Source organism: Erinaceus europaeus, chromosome 5 (genome assembly GCF_950295315.1).
Source record: "Erinaceus europaeus chromosome 5, mEriEur2.1, whole genome shotgun sequence".
NCBI classification, from domain to species: Eukaryota; Metazoa; Chordata; class Mammalia; order Eulipotyphla; family Erinaceidae; genus Erinaceus; species Erinaceus europaeus.
In genome coordinates, this window is record NC_080166.1 from 121932618 (window position 1) to 121957779 (window position 25162).

Consider the following 25162-nt stretch of genomic DNA (forward strand, 5'->3'; position numbering starts at 1 on the left):
AGACTCCTCTATGGCCATAATGAGTAACCTATGTCTCTGTTGATAACTGCCTATCTTGCTGTACTGAAAATATACTGTGCCATATTGCTGTAGTGTAGTATATTGTATGATAAGTCTTGATAGTTTTAAACCTGGGCCCAGCAGCCACGATCCGGCAAACTCTTTATTTTATTTTGCCTGCAGGGTTCTTGCTGGGGGTTGGTGCCTGCACTATGAATCCACTGCTCCTGGAGGCTATTTTTTCCCTTTTTGTTGCCCTTGTTGTTTATCATTGTTGTTATTATTATTGTTGTCATTGCTGTTGTTGTTGGCTAGGACAGAGAAATTGAGAGAGGATGGGAAGACAGAGGGGGAGAGAAAGATAGACACCTACATACCTGCTTCACTGCTTGTGAGGCAACTCTCCCCTGAAGGTGGGGAGCTGGGGGCTTGAACCAGGATCCTTATACTGGTCCTTGTGCTTCATGCCTTATGCACTTAATCTGCTGCTCTATTGCCTGGTCCCTAAACTCTTTATTTTATAATTACAATAGTCCTTGATGACATTCCTGGTTAGGGACCCATCAACTATGACTGCCCTGTGGTAGGACACTTAAAATTCCATGAGCCAGGGTCTTCATTTTTTTTTTGGGGGGGGGGGCTCGGTGCCTGCACCATGAATCCACTGCTCCTGGAGACCATTTTTCCCCCTTTCTGTTGTAGCCTCGTTGCGGTTATTATTATTGCCATTGTTGATATTGTTCGTTGTTGGATAGGACAGAGAGAAAGGGAGAGAGGAGGGGAAGACAGAGGGGGAGAGAAAGACACCTGCAGACCTGCTTCACCACCTGTGAAGCGACTCCCCTGCAGGTGGGGAGCCGGGGGCTCGAACCGGGATCCTTATGCCGGTCCTTGCGCTTTGCATCACATGCGCTTAACCCACTGCGCCACCGCCCGACCCCCACACAATTGTTTGTGGGGTCTTCTATTCTAAAGGACAATCTGAATTGAGCCTCTGCTCTTTGCAACTGAAAGTTTTTCTATTTATATAAGAATTCTTGTTCCAAAATAATTAAGAATCATTGACCCAAGCACAAAGGTGGTAAAGACTTTACGAAACCAAGTGTGTATGCTCAGAAGAGTGAACTGATATAGATAAGAAGAGATGAAAGGAGTCAGGCGGTAGCACAGTGGGTTAAGCGCAGTGGTGCAAAGCCCAAGGACCGGCGTAAGGATCCCAGTTCAAGCCCCCGGATCCCCACCTGCAGGGGAGTCACTTCACAGGTGGTGAAGCAGGTATGCAGGTGTCTCTCTTTCTCTCCCCCTCTGTCTTCCCTCCTCTCTCCATTTTTTTCTGTCCTATCTAACAACGACATCAATAACAACAACTACAACAATAAAAACAACAAGGGCAACAAAAAGGAAATAAATAAAAAAATATTTTTTTTAAAAAAAGAAATGGAACTTGGCTATTTATTCTTAAGCTTGTGAGTTAAAATACACTTAGCATCTATTTTTAAAATGAATAATATTGGTATGTAATTCATAACAGTGATATACATAATTCATAACCGTCATCTTTTCCACCTTTGTAACTCCAGATATTACACCTCTGTTAGCAGTGCATGAACTTTCCAGAGGTAGAAGATACTTCATGACATCCAACATGGCATCATTTTAACTTAACACGTTTGGTTTCTAAGTGCTATATGCAAGGCAGTTACTTACTAATCTAGCATCACTCCTGCATATGCAGTGTTAGGGGATGAACCTGAACATCACACATGCATCCTGTGTCCTAAGAGTGAGTCATTTTTCCAGCTGCCTAACTCAGTTTTCATTTCTCTTCAAAAAGGGTGTGAGGGGAGTCGGGTGGTAGTGCAGCGGGTTAAGCGCAGGTGGTGCAAAGCACAAGGCCTGGCGAAAGGACCCTGGTTTGAGCCCCTGGCTCCCCACCTGCAGAGCAATCGCTTCACAGGTGATGAAGCAGGTCTGCAGGTGTCCATCTTTCTCTTCCCCTCTCTGTCTTCCCCTCCTCTCTCCATTTCTCTCTGTCCTATCCAATAATGACAACATCAATAACAACAATAATAACTACAACAATAATAAGAAAACAACAAGGGCAACAAAAGGGAATAAATAAATATAAAAAATAAAAATAAAAAAAGGGTGTGAGACAGTGGCCAAAAAACAGAAGCAACTTAGGTGTGCATCAACAGATGACTGAATTAAGAAGTTATGAGACAGTGGGCTGGAGACACAGCATAATAGTTCTGCAAAAGACTTTTATGCCTGAGTCTCTAAGGTCCCAGGTTCAACGCTGAGCACCACCATTAACCAGAGCTGAGCAGTCTGGTCTTCCTCTTTCTCTAAATCTTTCTCTCTGTATCTCTCATTAAAAAATAAACAAGCCAGGAGTCGGGGCAGTAGCGCAGTGGTTAAGCGCACATGGCGCAAAGTGCAAGGACCGGCTTAAGGACCCCAGTTCGAGCCCCCGGCTCCCCACCTGCAGGGGAGTCGCTTCACAGGCAGTGAAGCAGGTCTGCAGGTGTCTATCTTTCTTTTCCCCCTCTCTGTCTTCCCCTCCTCTCTCCATTTCTCTCTGTCCTATCCAACAATGATGATATCAATAACAACAATAAAAACAACAAGGGAAACAAAAGGGAAAATAATATAATAAAAATTAAAAAAATAAACAAGCAAAATTAAAAAAAAAGACAAATACTCGATGGACTATTATTCTGCAATTGAAAAAGATAGGATTTTCAGGACAAAATAGATGGAACTAGATGTGATTATGCTTAGTGACATAAATAAGGAGGTTAAAAAAAGACAACTACCAGGTGGTTTTACTCATATTTGGAATATATAAAATTGAAACACATGAAACAACAACAACAACAGAAGAAAAAGTAGTCAAACGGTCTCTAACACGTTTTAAGAACTATGGTAGCTATGCTTGGGAGGTGGGAGCACAGAACTTAAGTGGTGGGTTTAGTATGGAATTATACCCTCTACTTTTATTTTTAAAAATATTTTTATTTCTTTTACTATTGGATAGAGACAGAGAAAAATTGAGAGGGGGAGGAGAAAGGTAGAGAAGGAAAGACACAGAGAGACACCTGCAGCACTGCTTCATCACTTGTGAAGCTTTCCTTCGGGGCTTGAACCTGGGTTTTGTGCACTGTGATGTGTGTGCTTAACCAGGTGCGCCTCACGCGGCCCATACCCTGTACTTTTATAATTTTGTAAGCCACTATAAAATCACTCATACAAAATAAAATCCCAGGTAAGAAGAAAATACTTTTTTTTTAAAAAAGTAAGACTACTACAAGAAAATCTTTCTACAATGTAACTTGTTTTAGAATGGGGATGAGAGGTCACTTTCAAAGATTCTCTGATGGATTCTACAAATCTGCTTGAGAGAGGATCTGGCCTAGGGGCATAAAAACTTTGTTTTTGCATAGAAAACTGCAGAGACATCCATGAAGAAAAAGTAAGTAGTGGTCCAGGAGGTGGCCTAGTAGTAGATGTCTAGACATGGAGACATGAGGTCCCTAGTTTGATCCCCAGCATGGTATGTGCCACAGTTCTGCCCTGCTCTTTCTCTCCCTACCTCTCTATCTTTTGTGAAATATTGGGTTGTCAGAAAAGTCACCACACATTTTTTTTGCATAGAAAAACAAAGAAAAAAATACATCATGATTTTTCTAATAAATAGAAAGACTAAATGACTCTAATATTTTCTACCCAGAAGATGCTTTGCTTGCTTGCTTTCAAGGCTTTGGATGGTTTCCTGTGTCTTACAGAATAAAGCACCAATGTCATCACAGGTTGTCTGATTTATCTCGTACTTAATTTTTTTTTTTTTTTTGCCTCTAGGGTTATTGCTGGGGCTCAGTGCCTGCACTAGGAATCCACTGTTCCTGGAGGCCGTTTTCCCCATTTTGTTGCCACTGCTGTTGTTGTTGGATAGGATAGAGAGAATTCGAGAGAGGAAGGAAAGGCAGAGAGAGGGAGAGAAAGATAGACACCTGCAGACCTGCTTCACCACCTGTGAATCGCCCCCCTTGCAGGTGGGGAGCTGGGGCTTGTACTGGGATCCTTATGCTGGTCCTTGCGCTTTGCGCCATGTGCACTTTACCCGCTGCGCTACCGCCCAGCTCCCCCACCCCTACTTAAATTATTAAACTAAATTCTCACCACCCTGCTGTTCTCAAAGTATTGGGCCTGGACCACATACACCTGTTGACACATTCCTTGCATCCCACCCCCTGTCCTTGATTCACTCCCTGATATTAAATTCTAATTTTTCCAGTCCATTGCTTTGCCAAAACACTTTTCACACTGGATTCCTTTTCAATCCCACTCATCTCCCATTATTACCTTACTCTTTTTAAAATTTTTCTATCATCTAGCATGAGCTGATGAAACCCTTGAACTTCAAGCATGCGTTTGCTGGGACTGACTTCTCTGTGAGGGGCGAGACACTCCTACTTCTGAGTAAGTACTTAGGGGTATGAAGACTCTTAGAAGCTGTACTTTTATACAATTTAATCTCTACATAATAGGAAGGATATTTAGCAAAGTTCTGCAGTGGAAATTTCCTTTGTTAAATGATCTAAAAATATCACACATGTGTCATTATGTGTGAGGACCCAAGTCTGAGTCTTCAGCCACCGCATGGGAGCACCTGCATGTGGTGTTTCTCCTTCTCTCTCTCTCTCTCTCCCTCTCATTTTCTAAAAGGAAAAAGAAAAATAATCTGCCAGGGGTGGTGGAATCATGCAGACATAAAGCCTCAGTGAAAACTCTGGTGGCAGGAAAAAAAAAAAGATGTAGTTACTCAGCTTTGTTGTTGTTTTCCAGAATACTGCTCGGCTTTGCCCTGTGTGTGTGTGTGTGTGTGTGTGGGGGGGGGGGGGTTGAACTGGAACTTCAAAGCCTCAGGAATGAGAGTCTCTGTATAACCACATGTTATCTCCCCCACCCCACTTGCTCAGTTCTTACCTAGTTATCTCCCTTAACTTCTCACCGTCATGCTGGACACTTGTTCCATCACACTGAACTTCTTATTGTGTCTTAGTAACTCCACTCCTGTGTGTGTATGTGTGTGTGTGTGTGTGGGGGGTTCTTTGTGCAAAAAAGTTTATAAGAGCTTGAATGTAGGTGGGTAATAGTTTCTAGAAAAAAATGGCAAGGGAGCACAATAGACTGCATTGCTTACAAATGGGAAACAAAGTTTTGGGAGAATAAATTATATACTCCACTGTAAATTCTAAGATTGGATTGTCTTTTGCTGTTACTTCATTTGCTTTTGTTCTTCATGAGCAGTGGAAATAGATGCAGAGGGCAGCTCAAATAAATACACATGTATTTTTCAATTGTTAGAAATGCTACAATACTCTCTACTGATGCTAACATGAAAGCAGCGCACGGAACAAAAATGGATAAGCCGAAGGCAAAGCTCAGAACTGAGACACTGTCCTAATGATGTCATAAGCTGGATATGCTTCAAAAGAGCTATAACAGCCCAAAATCAGAACACATGAATCCATGCCTGGAATAAGCTGCTGTGCTAAGAGAGAGAGATCAGTGGAAGGTACATTGCAGCGACACACTATGAAGTCAACCTGATGGAATGGTGTGGTTCTGTCCTTGGGGAATATTACATAAAAAGGAAGAAGAAAGAAAGTTGCCTACAAGGAACAGAAAGAAGGAAGTTTCTGAAGTACGTGATTGAGGATGTCTGCTGGGCCTAGTGGGACAATTCCCTGAAGATTCTCAAGGAAACTCTTTACCCGAATCAGATGGTGCACTTTGCCCATAGACATTCTTTACAAAACAGCACAGATACAAATCAATTAATTGTTTTTGAGGATAGACATGTGTATATTCATTTCCAAATGCAGAGGAAATCAAAGTAGAAAATATTGATGAACAGCAGAAATATGGTCTTCAGCCAGTGGAAGAAGGAAGGCATGATTTATAGTCATAAGAAGCAGAAGTCAAAGTAAAGCAGAAATGTGTAGTTGCAGTATTTCTCTGAGTTATCAAATGCAAAGCTCACTTATATTTTACCTGGAAAAGTCACTATGCCTTGAATGTCCCAGCACACAGAATCTCTGTAGTTGTCTGTTCAGAGAATACAACGGATCTGTAAGGCAGCATTGTGACAACACAGTTTGCATACACTGTTTGCTGTTTCTTTGCTTCCAAGAAAGAGCTTTAGTGTCTTTCACCTTCTGTACCATGTGAGAAGACACCACATGAAGGGGGAGCATGCAAAGGCAGCTCTCCAGTTTTCAAAAGATTTGTGGTGACGGCTTAAAGATGGCAAGCTGGACAATGAGCCCAAAATGCCTTTGACAAAAGTGCATTCAGCAAGTTTCTGTTCTCAGCTTTTGTGTGTGTGCTTCTGGGAAACTAAGGAAAGAATAAACAGATGGTTCTATATTAAATTGAAAACTTCTACACAGATAATGAAATTATCCCAAAGACAAAAAGGCAAGCAATGTAGCAAGTGAGAAGGCATTTGCACACCACACATTTGACAAGGAATTGATTTCAAAAACTTATAAGAAAATCAAACATCTCAGGGCCAGACAGTGACATACGTGATTAAACACACATAGTACTAAGTGCAAGGACCTGTGCGAATATCCAAGTTCAAGCCCCTGGCTCCCCACCTGCAGGGGGCATGTTTCACAAGTGGTGAAGCAGGTCTGCAGGTTTTTCTCTCGTTCTCCCTCTCCTCTTTCAATTTCTCTCTGTCCTATCCAATAAAATGGAAAATAATAGCTGCCAGGAGCAGTGAGTTCATAGTGCCGACACTGAGCCCCAATGATAAGACTGAAGGCAATGAATAAATAAGTAAATAAATAAAACCAAACATCTCAACAGCAAGACAATAAGCAATCCAATGATAAAACAGGCAAAAGAAGGGTCCAGGTGGTTAAGCCCTCACATTACAGTGTACCAGAACCCAGGTTCAAGCCTCTGTACCCCACCTGCAGGGGTAAAGCTTCTTAAGTGGTAAAGCAGGTCTGCAGGTGTCTCTCTGTCTCTCCCTCTCTATATCCCTTTCCCCTCTCAATTACTACCTCTAACCAATAATAAAAATATTTAAAAATAAAATAGGCAAAAGATCTGAACAGATAATTTTTTAAAGAAAATACTGTAATGGCCTATAGCCATATGAAAAAATTTCTACTTCACTTCTTAGAAAATAAAAATTAAGATACTGAAATATTTTAAACCTATAAGAATGTCCTACATTAACAAAACAGAAAATTACAATTATTGGTGAGGATGTGGAGAGAAAGAAACTCTAGTACACTGTAGATTGGTATCCAAACAGATGCAGCCCCTATGAAAAGCAGTTTGGAAAATATTTTTAAAAATAAGCTTGGAGATACCCTGTGATCCATAATACTGCCCCATGGCATATACCCAAAGGGCATGGAAGCACAAATTCAAAAGGATATATGCATCTGTATGTTTATAGCTGTACTGTTTACTACAATAGCTAAAATATGAAAGAAAAACAAAACAAAACACCTAAATGCTCATTAACAAATGATTGGATAAAGAGGGAGGGTTAGAGGTCTATATATTCAAAGGCACACTACTCTGCAGCCAGAAAGGATGAGATTGTTTCATTAAGAACAAGAATGGGTGGTAGTGCAGCGGGTTAAGCGCACATGGCCCAAAGTGCAAGGACCAGCATAAGGATCCCGGTTTGAGCCCCTGGCTCCCCACCTGCAGGGGAGTCGCTTCACAGGCGGTGAAGCAGGTCTACAGGTGTCTATCTTTCTCTCCTCTTCTCTGTCTTCCCCTCTTCTCTCCATTTCTCTTTGTCCTATCGAACGATAATGACATAAATAACAACAACAACAATAACTACAACAAGGGCAACAAAAGGGAAAATAAATAAATAAATATTTTTTATAAAAAGAACAAGATGGATGGAACTGGAGGTGATTATAATGAGTGAAATAAGAGGTGAGGGGCAACTACTGAATAGTTTGCTCATATGTGGATTATAGATATCTAAAGCAAATGGACTTGGAGAGGGGAGGGGGTAATTAGCCTGTCTCACACCTTAGTTTTCTTACTTCTCACCTGGACTTGGTGTGAGAACTAAGAAGGCTGTGGTTGGAGGGGAGGTTGGGGAGGGGCAGAACTCTGGTGGGAGATATGCTAACTTATGGATAACATATGTAGGTATGAAAATACTCCTGAAATCTGAAATTTTGTTAAACAAGTTAAACCACCGACAAAAAAGGAAACTATTTTATCTTGACGGATGCTAGGACAAAATTAAATACCTCATACCATACCAAAAAAAGGGGGGGAGGGGAAGAGGAGACAGGCAAACAGAAAAGGTAAGGGAAGAAGAGAAGGAGGATTTTTGAACTGATCAGACTTAGCTAGAGCGACCAAAGACCTGGGTACTGAATCAGTGCTTTAATCAACTGAATTACTATCATTCTAGAAATACTTAGAATATCTACAATCTCAAGTATTTTTGATTAACTTATAAAAATAGATGGTAGAATTAAAATTTATAATCCTATTAGTAATGGAAAATTATACTTACATTAAACTCAATGAGTAAAATTCTTTGTAAAAATATTGCATAAAGTATACTTTTAAACATAAACGACAAAATATTAAGTTATTCATTTTCTTAAAAGTAATCATGTAAATAATGTTAAAATAACTGTGTCATACTTTCTCTAAAGTGTACATTCTTTTAAAAAATATTTATGTATTCCCTTTTGTTGCCCTTGTTTTTTTTTATTATTGTTGTTGTTTTTAATGTCATTGTTGTTGGATAGGACAGAGAGAAATCGAGAGAGGAGGGATACACAGAGATGGGGAGAGAAAGACAGACACCTGCAGACCTGCTTCACTGCTTGTGAAGTGACTCCCCTGCTGGTGGGGAACTGGGGGCTTGAACCAGCATCCTTATGCAGGTCCTTGTGCTTTGCACCACATGCACTTAACCCGCTGCGCTACTGCCAGACTCCCTAAAGTGTATATTCTTACCAAAGACTTGAAGTGTTCTGAAGAATATACACAGCCAGACTTTGTGACTAAATTGAAATACAAGGTCACAACATTAGCTTAGTTTTTCTTTTTTTTTTTCCTTTTTTTTTTTTTGCCTCCAGGGTTACCACTGGGGCTCAATGCCAGAACTATAAATCCATAACCATTCCCCTCTCCCCTTTTATTGGATAGGACAAGGAGAAATTGAGAGAGGAGAGCGAGAGAGACAGAGAGAGACAGAGACACAGACACCAGCTGTGAAGCTTTACCCCTGCAGATGGGGAATAGGGGCTTGAACCTAGATCCTTGCACAGGTTCTTGCGTTTTGTATTATCTGTGCTTAAGCGTGTGCACCACCGCCCAGACCCCCAACATTACTATTTTTTAAACCACTAGTTTTTTATTTTTGTTTTGTTTTCAACCACTAGTTTTGCATTCCATATACACTCAATATTTTAAAGTGTCTAACCTAAGAACATCAAGTATTTCATATAAAGCATATCAAACTCTACTCTGTTAAAAACCATAAATGTGGGAGCTGGGTGATGGTGCAGCAGGTTAAGTGCACATGGCACAAAGCACAAGGACTGGAGTAAGGATCCCGGTTTGAGCCCCCAGCTCCTCATCTGCAGGGGCTCTAGTAGCTAAAATCCAGATTCCTTACCCTTGCCCCCAAACCCCTGAGTGCTCAGATCATACTTCCTTTTCTTACTTTGTCTGGTACTTGGGGGACACCAGTAGGACAGAGCATGTCCCCCACCCTACCTCCCACCCCCACATGAATTCCTATTAACTCTTCTTATGGCTCCTTTTTGGATCTTCTTTTGGTTGACTCAACATTCTGTCTAGATCTCTAATGTCATCCAAGGAAGCTTTCTTGATCACTCAGACCTGGTCATTGTCACATCACAAACCTCTGCTCATTTCTATGAGTCACTTGTTTACCTTCTCTAGCTTCCTCCCACAGGAACCTGAATTCTAACAAAATAGGAGTCTTTCTCTTATTTTATGCCACACTTTGACCCAGTACAGCTTCAGTTTACAATAAATGCCTGGTGCATAAATGAGTAAATGCCTTGCTTCATATCAGGTCAGCCACTGATTCTATTTGCTACTAAGCCAACATTTTTACTCATGTACAGGTATGAATTCCCAGTTATCACTGCTATGCTACCTTCAGTCAATTCTAATTGTTATTGAAGAAAACAAACATGAAATAATCCTATCACAATCTTGTTGGGAGGGAAGACTTAGTGGGACTCACTAACTAGCTAACACCTAAGGGTTTATAATAAGTAGTCATCTCATATCCTGTCTCCTGGTTTACTGAATGAGGCATGCTTACATGGATCATCGTGACACACACACACACACACACACACACACACACACACACACACACACTTTTTTCTGCTGTATCAACAGAAAATCTTTCCAACATTCAATAAATCTGTTGCTTAATGCAGTATTCCTGTTACAATGAGCATCAACCAGATGCTTTTACATATTCTCTAATTCTCTCAGCCACAAGGCCAGTCATGTGATAATCACTTGTGACGCAAGGAATCTTAACTGATTTCCAAATGCTAGTCACAGAAATGGGAACTACTGTAGCTCATGACAAAGATCAGGTCTGAGAGCTGGGCAAACATGCTTAGAGGAGTCTGGGGCACAAAAACATTCATTCATCAAGTATAATAAAAAATGTCCAGTATTACAATTCAAGCATTTTTCTTTATTCCACCACTTTAATATTTCCAGTAATTCTCTTAAATGCGCTACAAAAACAACATCACACCTGTACTTTCTGGGTGACAGAAAGTCTCACCCTCTTTCTGAGCTTCCCTATGGATTTAGGAGTGGCTCATTGAGAAATTAGAAATCTGACTATTACTGGAAAATATCCAAGTGACAACTCAATTTCAGAATGGGTGTTTCAGGCCATCCTTCTCAGCTGGCTGAGTGGTTTTATATTTAGAGATCTATCGCAGCTGGAGGTAGGGAAGAAAGGGAAGTCAAACTGAAAAGCAAACAACTCTCTGATAATGAAGCAGAAAAGTAATTAGCCAAGATCTTCTAAGATCCTCTTGAAGAAGTAATCCCTGCTTGGAATTTGAACTATCACCATTCACATTATAATACCTATACAACAAAGAAAAAGTTTAAAAAAAAGAAAGAAAGAAAGAAAAGCACTGCCCTCAAGTGTTTCTATTGTTGCTCAAGTGGCCAAATAGAACAATTTTTCTGAAAGAAAAGAAAAAGGATTAAAATATCTTATAGGACTTCAAAAGGGACACATGTGCTGCCACATAAATTAGTTACTGATGTTAAATTCACACGAAAAGATTATTTTTAAAATGGGATCTTGCTGGTAATCAGAGAAAGGTGACATTAAACAGATTTGCATCATAATCCAAAATAAAATCTTTCAGATGTCCCTGGAAATACAGCCTGATGACATGCTACCAGTAAACCACGTGTAAAGCCTAATTTGGAACCCCAATCCCTGCCTCTCTACATAACAACAAAATTACTATCTTCTCCTCCTTACATCACTCCTCCCCTCACCCACCTTTCCATAAAGATGTGGTAATCCTTTTCTTATAGCAGTGGGCAGTGACTGAGTTTAAGAAATTTCCAGCACTGTGGAAGCACCACTTAAAAGTGTGCAAAAAGTCCTTTTCCTATAGAACAAATGACAAATAGTATTTATTAGAGAAAAAAATTAATTATAAAACACCAGTTCATAGCAGCAGAAACAAAACAAAGAAGGCACTGGAGATTTACCATCCATAAAATAACAGAGAATCGAATACAGTTAGTTGACATAGCCGGCTTAGGCATAAACTAAATGCTAATTAGGCATTTTACTTCCAGAAGTTTATTTTCCTCATCCTCTCCTTCCTGTGCCCAGGATGCAGCCACCAGAAATCCCCATTTGGGTAATCCAGTCAACCTCTCTAATTTCCTGGACCATTTACTCCCTTTGTCCCATTAACGGATTTCCTCACCTGTCCTGAGTATTTGTCAGCAAAGCTAGAGATTTAACTGGTCTAGTTGGGGAGTGTTGTTGACTCTTCAGTTGTTCTCCTAAAAGCTCTCCCTGTTTAAATGACTGGCTAGCTTTAGGCTTTGGCCAAGGTTCTTCCAGACACAGATTACGTATGTTCAGCTAATTCCTTGTATAGCTCTTACCTGTGGCTCTAGCAGGAAATCCTTTTTAGCAGTAAGGTGTCCTTTCTTTTCTGAATCATATCAAGAACAGTCAATAGTTTGCTTTGATTTGCTCTGAAAATATCAGATTATCTGGCTCCTCTATCCCCTTAGGATATGGTTTCTAGGTTTGCTTCCTGTTCCTTCTGCATGTAAGGCTCTTAAAGGCAGCTGCCAATGCATATTATTTCCCCATTTCCTTGGAGTTCTGCATGCAACTTAGTCAAATGGGCAACCTTCACTTCTTTTCTGTGGTCTATGATGTGAGTGCCCCCCCCCCAAATTTGGCTTCCTCCCTGGTGTCTCCAGGGAGTCCATAGTTTTTTAGGTAATCTGATGGAGATGAAGCTGGAAGCCTTGGGTGACTGAGTGGTGGCACACCAGTAGAGTACACACCATGTGCAAAGACCCAGGTTCAAGCCCCTGGCCCCCATCTGCAAGGAGAAAGTTTCGTGGAAGGTGAAGCAGTGCTGCAGGTATTTCTCTTTCTCCCTGTCTCCTTCTTTCTCCTCAGTTTCTCTCTATAAAAATAAAGAAAGAAGGAAAAGAAGAGAAATTGGAAGCATGTGGGCAACTTTAAATTGCGGGGCTTCTCAGAGGACTGGGGTTAGATGAGAGTCTAGACACTGTCTTTTTTTAATTAGTTATTTACAAAATTACAAAATAACAGGGGTACAATTCCATACCATTCCCACCACCAGAGTTTTGTGTCCCCATTGCTTCCATTGGAAACGGCAGGGGTTCTCCCAAGGTCACAGATACGGGTTGAGTACTATTTCTGTAACTGTCTGTCTATCTATCTGCCAGTTTTTTTTTCCAGGGTCCTGTCTTCTCTCCATTTTTAAGTCACACCTATACTATTCTTACTTCTGAATGTTTTTTCTTTTTTCTTCTTTTCTTTCTGGGTCCTGATGGAATTTAGTTTCAGAGTCCTAAAGTCATCTTCTCATAATATTTTTCCCCCTCAGGCAGTATGGACAAAAATTCTTTTTAGGGTGCAGAAGGTGGGAGTTCTGGTTTTTGTAATTGCTTCTCTGCTGAACATGGAAGTTGTCAGGTCGATCCATACCCCTGGCCTGTTTCTGTCTTTCTCTAGTGGTGTAGGGTTCTGAAGAGGTGAGGTTCTGGGACACACTGGTGAGGTCGTCTGCCCATGGAATTCAGGATAGAATCATAGTAGCATCTGCAACTTGGTGTCTGAAAGGCAATAAGTTATGAGGCAGGACAAAATGTTTAGTAAATAGGAACCAAAAAGTAGGAATACAGTAAGTGAAAATAGGGATTATAGGGTAGTAAGAAGCCAGGAAGTCTATTTTAGGTATTGTCCTAAGGAACCCATGACCTTAGTAATTTTGGCTTAAGCTTGATAGTTAACATGGAGGTGGACTAAGAATATTCTTTGGGAAGATGGTGCCAGAAGTTGAAAATAGGGCAAGGAAAAAAAAAAGTTGGGTTAAAACAGAAAGTAGCTCCCAATTTGAATAAAATACACAAATACAATTAATTGTTTACCACATCAATCTGACCCAGGGCCCATGCCTATTCATATTTAGCACAGGAGCCTGTGTAACCTCTGAGTCTCTGTCAGTCTGAGCTCACAGTCCATGGTCATAGCTAGGAACATTCTAGGCTGCACTCATTTCAGAACCAGTCTTCTCTGAGTGGCAGTAACCACTGTCTTTACTTGGGTGACAATGGGCAGGTGACCGAACCTCCTTGAAGGTAAAGTCTCTCTTCTGCATACAAGAACCGTCATTTGCAGCATGTGATGATAAATAGTATAAATAGAATAAAATGGGGGGAATGATTCATTTTCTATTTTTCAAACACATTTTTAATTTACTGTGCTACTCATGCCAGAAATTTCACCTCTCCTAAACTGACATTTTTGTTCTTTTCATTTCAGATATATTGAGAGGGAGAGACACCACAGCCTTGGAGCTTCCCTCAATTCCACGGTGATGCGAGGCTACAACCCAGGCCGGTATGCAGCAAGGCATGAGTCCTACCAGGTGAGCTATCTACAGCCCAGGGCACAGTGTGTGTTAAGCTCGTGACATTAAAAATGAGGAATCTCTCTTGTGATTCAGAGAGTCTTAAAGACTTATAGAGACACCTATCATAGCGAGATGGGAAATTGTACCCATGTGCCAACAACTGTACTGTGAACCATTAGCCTCCCAATACAAATTAAGTGAGTAAATAAGTAAAAACTTACGGAAATGTCACAAGTAAGGCTGGCTTAGATCCTAACAGAAACCTAATAACATCCCAAAAAGATAGACCCAGGACAATATAGAAAACGTGTTAAGTGCATGTGGTGTAAAGCGCAAGGACCAGCAGTGAACCAGGTCTGCAGGTGACTATCTTTTGCTCCCTCTCTCTGTCTTCCCCTCCACTTTCCATTTCTCTCTGTCCTATCCAACAACAACAACAGCAATACAAAAACAATAACAATAATGATAAACAACAAGGGCAACAAAAGGGAAAAAATGGCCTCCAGGTGCAGTGGATTCATAGTGCAGGCACCGAGCCCCAGCAATAAATGTGGAGGCAAAAAAAGAAAGAAAGAAAGAAAGAAAGGAAAAAAGAAAATGTGTTTAAGCACTGGATATAGATTAATATCAACAAGTTATTTTTTATTTATTAGGTATGATAATAGGCACTAATGTGATAGTGTCTACACATAGTTATGTAAAGATATACAAATATACTCATTATAACACATTTATTTATAACATATTTACCTTTATTTATATTTACATATAAATAAATATAAATATACATTTATAGTTATATTTAGATACTTATGTCCTGAAGTCTAGGGTTTGCCTTTTTTATGCTTCAACAAAGAAAAAAATATGGGGACTCTGATTCTCATTCTTAATCCACAAAAAAAAAAAAAAATTTTGTGTGTTTTCCTGAGGAGCTAGGACTTGTACATGTGTGATTTCACAGCTCCAGACTCTGTTTTCATTAAGACAGGAGAAACAGAGACAGGGAAGGAGAGACACCACTGTAGCAGCATATCCCATGGGGCCACAGTACTCCCATATGGCACATGCTTTAAGGAGTGAGCTATCTCTTCAGCACCAGATGAAAGAAAGAAAGAAAGAAAGAAAGAAAGAAAGAAGAGTGGGACAGAGATAGGTTTAATGCCCAGAACCACATAATGCTAGATCTGAATGGTGCTCTGGCCTCTCTTTCTCTTAAAAATAAATTAATCTTTAAAAATAAATAGCAGCACAATTCATAATAGCTAAAACCTGGAAGCAACCCAGGTGCCCAACAACAGATGAGTGGCTGAGAAAGCTGTGGTACATATACACAATGGAGTTCTACGCAGCTATTAAGAACAATGAACCCAACTTCTCTGACCCATCTTGAATGGAGCTAGGAGGAATTATGTTAAGTGAGCTAAGTCAGAAAGATAAAGATGAGTATGGGATGATCCCACTCATCAACAGAAGTTGAGAAAGAAGAACAGAAAGGGAAACTAAAAGCAGGATTTGACTAAATCTAGAGTAGGGCACCAAAGTAAAAACCCTGTGTTGAGGAGGAGGGTAGACATTCAGCTTCCTGGGGTAGTGGGATGGGGTGGGGTAGGGGGTGGGATGGGACACAGTCTTTTGGTGGTGGGAATGGTGTTTATGTACACTCCTATTAAACTGTAGTCATATAAATCACTATTTAATTAATATGAGAGGGGAAAATTGATAGTATGTCTTGAACTTTTTAAAGCACAGACTGAGTCTTTTTAATACATAGGCTGAGTCTTTGATATGTTGACTCTCTCAAAAGTCTAGGCCAGGGAGAACAGAAGCAACTGGTGGCAAAGCTATATGCAAGATGTTGGGTATTATACAGCAAATCCTAAGAAAGGGACTTTTCAAAGTTAACCCAATTACCAAATAATGTGATAACGATAACTATCCATTGTCTTCTTGAACCCTAAGACAGCAGGAACCTCACATTTCCACTATAGAGCCTATACTTCCCCCAGTCCTGGAACCTTAGGGTGGGGCACACTTTCCTGCATGCTTCCTCTCAATTCATATCAAATAATATTGCATCTGCTGATCGCAACCTAATCAACACAATGAGTGCCACATCAGCATGCTTCACTTTAGACTGTGTCCAGAGACTTCAGGTGTGGAATGATGTTGTTGAGCCAGATGTTGTTGTGCGTGGGCCGCGGAGAAGAGTGAGGAGGTCCGGAGCGAAGAGGAAACACAAATCTTTATTTGCGCTGGCACCTCAGAGTTGGGTGCTAGAGAAGCAGGTTGGGCCACGTGGAGGTAGCGAAAATGGCCGCCTCACGCAGTAACCTTTCCTGCGTCTGAACACCGGAGTGAAGCGCTGGCAAGAGAGCGAGGTGCGGAAAACGAAGGGTTTTTATAGGAGTAGCTTTCGCGAGAATGGGAAGGGGGAGGAGTAACCATAGCACTCCAGGATAGGATGATGACTCTCATGAGAATGGGAGGGGGGAGGAGTAACCAAAGCACTCCAGATATCACGGGGATATAGACAATGTCCTGAGGGCATAACATGGCGGAACAGGCACTCCCAGAATGTCCCAACTCTCACGGGAACTAGTAGCCTGAGGGGAAAACATGGCAGATGTGACGGCATCTGCACAATTTCCCAGCAGAATGACAACCCTTCAGCTTCATTACTCGGCCACCAGGTTCCAGATGCCAGCATGATGCCGACCAGACTTCCTTGGACAGAGGACCCCACCAATATGTCCTGGAGCTCTGCTTCCCCAGAGACCCACCCTACTAGGGAGAGAGAGAGGCAGTCTGGGAATATGGACAGACCAGTCAACGCCCATGTTCAGTGGGGAAGCAATTCCAGAAGCCAGGCCTTCCACCTTCTGCAACCCACAATGACATTGGGTCCATACACCCAGAGGGATAAAGAATGGGAAAGGATGGGATATAGAGATCTGGAGGTGGGAACTGTGTGGAGTTGTACCCCTACTATCCTATGGTTTTATTAATGTCTCCTTTTTAAAACAAACAAACAAGTAAACAAATAAAAACAAGGACGAAAGGGAACTAGATGAAGGTCAGCAAAATAGCTCATTTGAGTAAGTGTGCTGCCTTGCCATGTGCATGACAAGGAGTTCACTGTACTCATCTCCCTACTATTGTGCGTGTTGAATATTTGAATAATGTTTAGATTCTTCTAAAATGAATGTATTAAGGGAAGCCATGACCAGCCATGTCAGAGTGGGCAAAGGTCAGAAAGGGTCTAATGATGTCAGAGTGCCCTCTGGGGTGGCTGCACTGCAGGTCATTCCAGGGCAAAGCTGTCTGCTTTGTCCTGAGCTCCTAGTTGCTTGCTGAGTCTTTGACTTGCTGCATGAAACCCATTAACACAGAAGGTAAAGGGAAGCCTGAGAAATGGAACAGCATGGCCCAGCCATGCACAGGTATGCAAAGGCCAACAGTCCTGCAGTGACGGAGAGGGAGAAGGAGCTGAGAATTCTGTATTTTGTCTAGCATGTAAGGTGAGTGGGAAACCATCAAGGGTTTAGACTACAGAGCAGCATGACTAGAGTTGTGTTCAGACACAAAAATTTATCAGTGGTGTGAAGAGTGAAACAGAGAGGGAAAGCATTGTGGTAGAGGGCCACTGAGGTCACAGAGCAGGAAGAAATGATAGAACTGGAAATAAAACATGGTTACATGGGTAGAAGGTAGCCACAGGGACCTGTCTGGGGGCCAGGGGGTAGCCCACCAGGTTAAGTGCACACATTACACAGAAACCTGGCAAAGATGAGGAGGGAACAAGGTGAAACTGGGAGTCAGTTTGAGAATAGCTTGTGTGTCATTCTTGGAAACACAGAACTCTGAAGGAATGTCCCAAAGAAAAGTAAGCGAGATTTAGTAGCAGAGCAGAGGACTTGTACACATGAGGTCCCAGGTTCCACTCCAGCCTCACAGATGCCACAGCTGAGCTGAACTGAATGTGCTCTTTTTCGCTCTCCCCTCCTAGTCCCACCACCACCATATAAAAATAAATAAACTTTACAAGGAAACCAGAGGGGATGGCACAAATGTGCTGCATCTCAGATGAACACATTGAGCGTGATGGGGCGAAAGCATAGAGAGTTTAGGAGCTTGGCTATGTGTAGCTTTTCCTTTATATACTGGAGTTAGTTGAGCAGGAATCAACAAGCTGAGTTGTGGGAACTGTCAGCATGTTGAGCTTTTTCCTGCATCCCTAACTCCAGTTATTGCAGCTTGCCACATTGCTCTGTCATGCCAGGATGCCAGGGGTTCAGCCAGATCCCTATGTTTTGTCCCACATTGGAGAGTGCACAGTGAAAGCACCCTAGAGAGTCTGTCAGACTCACACTCTCTGCAAGTGCTCTGGGCCTGCAGAATTTAGTTTAGTTTTTTTTTTTTTTTTTTAGTTTCAAAGTTAAGGGGCAGATATACTTGTTAACACTTTCTGAATGTTTACATATGTTACAGATTTAATATGTATTATTCCATTTATGCCTCAAAGCAAACTTGTGATGAGAAAATTCAAGTTCAGAGAAGTGAATAACTCAGCCAAGGTCACACAGCTAGATGAGTGGCAGAGCTTGGAGCCCAGCTCGGGTCTGTCTAGACTCTCAACTCTTTCCTCTGCTTCATGACACAGCAATGGAAAAAATGCATCTGGAAGGAAAATAAATCTTAACAAGGTATTTGAAGCAAACATTGCCACCTGGCCTGGTGCAGTTTACTGAAATGATGCCAGTCTCTGCCAATACCCTGAACACACCCAATCTCATCCGAAATGATTCCGTATGTTCCTATCTCCCCCTCCCCTCTTGATTTCTGTCTCCATCCAAATAAATAAATATACAAAATATAAAAAATTATTAAAATAAAAGGCTTAAAAACAAAGATATTTTCTGGTGATTTAAAGTCTATATTGGAAGTAATATATAATAAAGTCAAAGTATCTCCTAATTTGGGACTGAGTTACACTCATCTTTGACTCAGCAATTTTATCCATTTAGATGTGGTGTTATGACAGCACCAAATAGCTTTTTAAACATTCTTCTGAAGATCAAAGGACTTGGGTTGAAAAAAAAAGCATAACAAATATTTCTTAATTGAGTACTCAAATCAAAATATATTGGAGGAGTTTACTTTTTGTTTTCTTTTTAAAAAAATTCCTTTATTGGAGGATTAATGGTTTACCGTCAACAGTGAAATACAATAGTTTGTACATGCATAACATTTCCACATTACAACCCCCACTAGGTCCTCCTCTGCCATCATCTTCCAGGACCTGGACCCTCCCCCCAGCCCCAGAATCTTTACTTTGGTGCAGTACACCAACAAATAAGCACAACCTGGACTGGTTGGTGTACTTTTTGTTTTCTAACATGGCTCACAACTTAATAATTCGTTTTAAAAAGAGCACCAGGAGAGCTGGTTCACCCAATACAATGTGTACCTTATTATATGTGAGGCCCTGGGTTCAATCCCTGGCAACACATGGGAGCACTAAGGATTGGACTGGGGGACTCCATGGATGGTAGAATGGTGCTATTGTGTCTCTCTTGCTTTCTCTTCTATCTCTCAGAAAAATGGAACTTGAGGAGGAGAGGATGTTCAGTGTTACTGTGCCTACATGAAAGTTTGAGTTCACTGCCTAAGGTTGGCTTAAAAATAAATACCAGGAAAAAGAGCTTTCTGGCACTGAGGAATAATCTTACTTGAAAATCCTGCTGATAGGCCTCATACTCCACCCAGTCCATCGGGCTTCCCAGTTCGCCCACTTAGAAGCTTGGGCTGGCACCTAATATACCTAGAGGCAGTCTCAATGTCACAGAAGTTGGGTGTGCACAGCTGGGCACTAGACAGAGCAATGAAGTAGATTTCCCTCTGGAATCTGAAGAGGTGGACAGGTGTAGATGATGCTGTGAGCTTGGGCTCAGTCCTGGGGTTACAGAGCGTCCACATCAGCATTCACAGAGATTTACAACTGGCACAATAGTTGGTAAGCACCAGTCATGTGGCTGCTTCTGCCATGTCACAGAGTAAGACGTGCTCAAGGTGGGCACTTAAGGGAACGGAAATCCTCCCCTGGACTGGCGAAAGGCAGCGGCAGCACTAAAAGCTTGACTTTGAAAATGGAGAAAATGAAGCCAAGCCTTTCCTTTCCACCAACTGGATGAGCAGAAGGAAGGTTCAGAATACACAAGTCTTCCTGGTTGTCTATTCAGACTGAGCATAATTAGAAAACTAGTATGTCCATCAAACAGGTCCACCTAACTTCTTGTTTGTCATAGTTTTAAGACATCAGAATACCCCTTACCCTACACGAAGGAAGAAAAACAAATTAAGGGGAGTGTGTGTTATTAGGTCAGGAGATAGCTTAACTGGTAGAGCACATGGCTTAGCACGCAGGTGCCCTTGTGTTCAAACACCAGCACCATATAGGAGCGTAGCAAAACCAGGGGGAGCTCCACAGATGGTGCTGTAGTGTCGATCTCCCCCTCTGTCTCTGAGATAAAAAAGCATGTTATCTTACATGTCATTTCAGGCATGCAAATGAATTTGTATCTACAGATACATTTGTTGAGAGTGTATTTGTAAAGGTATGGGGTCATAGGTAGGCTTTTCTCCCATTAGAAAAAAAAAACGGGGGGGGGGGGCAGGCGGTGGTGCACTTGGTTAAGTGCACACACTACAATGTGCAAGGACCTGGGTTCAAGCCCCTGGTCCCCACCTGCAGGGGGAAAACTTCAAAAGTGGCGAAGCAGTGCTACAGGTGTCTCTCTCCATCTCTATCAACACCTCTCTGTCTCTATCAGTAATAAAATAAATAAATACATAAAAGAAAAAATGCAAATTGTATGAGTTACTCTTTAGGAATAAAGAGAGAGAGAAAAAAAACCAAGATATTAAAAAGGGGGATTAGGGAGGGGGTAGATAGCATAATGGTTATGCAAACAGACTCTAATGCCTGAGGCTCCAAAGTCCCAGATTCATTCCCCTGCACCACCATAAGCCAGAGCTGAGCGGTGGTCTGGTAAAAAATAAATAAATAAAATAAATAAAGGGGAGGGGGTGGGACTATTTCATTTAGTGTCTCCTCTGTTAGACATTAGAAGTAACATAGCACAGAAGACTAAGCTGTACACAGAACAGCAGGGTTCTTGGGTGAAGATTAATGGAGAAGATAGTTTGAAGGAAGGCACTTAGAGCAGGGCTAATATGTGCCTGGTGTCTCCAGGTTCCACAGTGCTGTGATTCTGCATCGCTAATGCAGGTCCAACCTCCTCTCCTCACCATCACCTAGCTGAGCAGAGGCTTTTTTTTTTTTTTTTTGCAGTTCCAGTAAAATAAGTTAACAAATATTTACAGAGCTTCTCCTCTATGCCAGCCTAACAACAGGAGTCTATACAGCTAATTTCTAGAAAAATGTTTCATCAAGAAAAGACACTTTTATAAGAGAAAGAAAAGGGAACCTAACATCAAGACTTACAGAATGTTTTTATTTCACTAAACTTTCTGGACACCTAATTCTCTAATCTTACTCTTTCTCATTAACAGCTTATTTTTTAATTGCCAGGACAACAAGCATATCTATGCATATATTATACGGGTCAATTTTGAAGACAAGGCTTAGTAATGAGAAAACATGGAAGCATGCTAGTTAAATATCTGCTCAAGAACTCTGGTAGTGGGAATTACATGGAATTGTACCTCTCTTATCCCATAATCTTGTCAATCATTAACTCACTAGTAAAAAATTATATTAAAAAAAGAAATGTCTGCCCAAATAGTTTAAAAGTCTGGAATTCAGACATTATTAAGAAATATTAAATATTACAAATTTACAAGTATTTTAAATAGTTGCAAGCAATGCGGGGTCTAATTTGGTTGAAAATCATGTGGGGGATTCTGCCTTTTGTATGTCTTATGAAGAGTTGAGAAATAAAATGGATCTCAACGTAAAAAAAAAAAGAAATGGGCAAAAAAAAAGAAATATTAAATATTTTACTCAATGAAATAAGGGCAATGAGGGACAGTAAGGATCTTGAGTTCCCATTGCAAATAGCAATTGCAAATTTGGCATAAAAAGGTTTATCTTTTTTTTTTTAAGACTAATGCATGCAGATTTTTATTCTATTCCTTATGAATACATTCCAAGAAAAACTACTAGATTATTTGCCATTGACTTGGACCTAGGTTTTATGACTTGGCAGATGTCCTTTAAGGGGGCCCTAAGGAATGCTTTCAGAATTGATCTGAGGCCCCTTTTGTGTTTAGGGACTTTAAGGACACCTGGGGTGTAGAGGCTCTGCAGGCTGAGGCAGGCCAGGCTGTGAGCTGTGGGAAGGACCTGTACCTAACTGGTCATCTTCTCATGAGGGGGATGCAATCATCTTATGTGCCTTTGCCCCCAAGATGTATTTAGTAATTTTTATGAGAGAGAATGACAGACATAGAGACTGACCAGAATACCACTCAGCTCTGGCTTGTGGAAGTGCAATGGGCTTGAATTTGGGGGCTCTGGAGTTTCAGACATGCAGCTCCTGTGTTCTTAACAGTGAGATTTATTTTGGCTCTTACTCACTAGAGACCTAGCAAATGCCTGGTATCTCTCAACAGCATCTCTCTGTTGCCACTTCTAATATGAGCTAACATACCACGTACTGGCAGTCTGCACCAAAAATGCAGACTTGCCTTCTAGCCTCACAACCTTCAAGATGCCAGTTGAGTCAGTCAGCAAACACGAAGCTTCTCCAATGTGTCTGATAAGCAGCTTCACACACACACACACACACACACACACACACACACACACACACACACGGTATATAAGGATGGGGTGGTTGAGAAGAGACAAAAATGCTCATGATCACTCACAGAAGGGGCCTACAAAACCTCTAAAAGGAAGGACAGCAGAAGTCTCTTCCCCCACCCCTCCTAGGTCTTCTTCCCAGCCTCCACCAGCAGGAAGTTGGCAGGAATCCAGACAGGTGTGAAAGAAGCAAAGGAGAGTGATCCAGGAAGGACTGTGAGGCTATTCTCCGGGGGCCAAGCAGGACAAAGCCCCCTCTAGCCAAGAGCAGCACCGCACCATTATCTAGTTCGCAGATGGACCACCCAGAAAATCTGGGAACAATTAGGTGGGAGAAAAACAAATTGGGGTGGGGTGGGGTGTCACTGAGGATGACGGGAGGTGTAGAGTCCCAGAGCGATCTTATGCTAGGAACATGAAAGCGAGTCAAGGCACTGTTACTAGAGGGCAAGAAAATCATAGAACAGGCTGTGTTTGTGTGTGTGTGTGTGTGCATGTGTGTGTGTGTACTTCCACACATATAATCACATCAGCTGTGAAGATGGTTACATTTACAGAATAACAAGAAAAGTGATGTTAAAATGTAGGTAGTAGGAAACCACCATTAAACATTATCTTCTGATAGTCACCTGAACATTTGAAAGTAAACTTAGACCAGGATAAAGTGAATTTTTTTCTTTTTTCTTTCTTTCTTTTTTTTTTTTTTTTTACTAGAGCACTACTCAGCTCTGGCTTATGGTGGTGTGGGGGACTGAACCTGAGACTTTGGAGCCTCAGGCATGAGAATCTCTTTGCATAACCATCAAGCTATCTACTCCTACCTGATAAGAGATATTCTCAAAAAACAATTACATGGAGTGGTGGCATGTCAAAATAGTTTACTCAGGAAAGTGTGTATCTTAGCCTGTGTGAGCAATGGGTTCAAGCCCAGCACCACACGGGAGCACTATGGATGGATGACACCAGGAGGTCACTAAGTGGTATCATATATATGCGAGGCTCTGAGTCCCTTCCCTGGCCCAGCATTCCATTCTGTTTATCAACAATGAGCAAAGATGGTTTCACACTCTCTAGGCTGACAGCTCTTGACTCCCTTCAGGACATGACTCTCCTGCCAAACAGAAAACTAATGGCACCGTTTTTGCATTCCTGCCAGGGATCAGGCTCTAAGGGCAAGTATCCTTTCACACCATCGTTCTCACCCTCAACATATCAGTCTTGCATAACAGAGACACTCTCATTCTATGAAACCTCTTGCCTAAGGCCACATATCATCAGTGGCTTAGACAGAATTCAGAAGTGGTCTCCATATTTCTTTCAAACTCACCCTTCCAACTGAGTTGGGTTTGCTTCCTGTGCATAATCTGACTTCTGCCTTTGCACAGGCTATGCCCTCTGCCAGAAATAAACAGCCTTCTCTTTTCTGGTTATCAAGCCCTTCAGAGTCCAAGCCCCATCCTCCCTCCTTGCTCCAATATGAAGGCTGTCTTGGGCTCTCGGGTGTGACAGGCTCCAGGGTGCTGCCTCTTCTGAGTGCCTTTCATGCTGTTCAACCCCCAGTGCAGGGTCCATACTTGCTTTAATACCCTTAGTGTCCAGAAAGAATGCCCAGCCCCACTGAATTGAGCATGCCGACTGTTTCAGCCTTTGTAGCATTCTCTTACTGAATGCTTACAAGGAGTATCTGAATCACACTTTAAAATTTTTATTTTACTGAAAAATTATGATCTTTCAACAACATGGTATATACCTGAAAATTCTTGAATTAGCAGAGAGATTTCACATTGTTTTGAAGAGTGATTAAACTTACTATGCTTAACAGTTATTAAGGCTGGTATGAACTTTATCATTTGAAACATTTATTAATCTTGATTTGCAGAGGCTTCCCTCTGTTTTTGGGCCCATGAATACATGTTTTCTTTTCAGGTCTCAAAGCCAATCTAGTAAGTGCTAAAAGCAGTGCTTTAAGTACGTAAGGATAGAAAGGTCCTGCTCACATCTTAGCCCTGAGCATGTGCTTATCTGTGGGTGCTTATATACAGATCTGTTTTAGGACTAATCCTGCCCTCAAACAGGATTTTAAGCTTATTAA

At 41.4% G+C, this 25162-nt stretch overlaps 1 protein-coding gene across 4 annotated transcripts in view; it reads right to left on the reverse strand.

Annotated features, from left to right (window-relative positions):
• Positions 1-25162, reverse strand: part of ATP8A2 (ATPase phospholipid transporting 8A2) — a 641523-nt gene that overhangs the window by 21412 nt on the left and 594949 nt on the right. The window contains exon 36 of one of the 4 annotated variants that reach the window (XM_060191725.1): positions 12836-13443. The exons of the other annotated variants lie outside the window; for them this stretch is intronic. Coding sequence (XP_060047708.1) covers positions 13407-13443 — 37 coding nt within the window. The 3' untranslated portion in view covers positions 12836-13406. Of the gene's footprint in view, positions 1-12835; positions 13444-25162 lie in introns of those variants that run through there. 4 annotated transcript variants of the gene reach the window in all.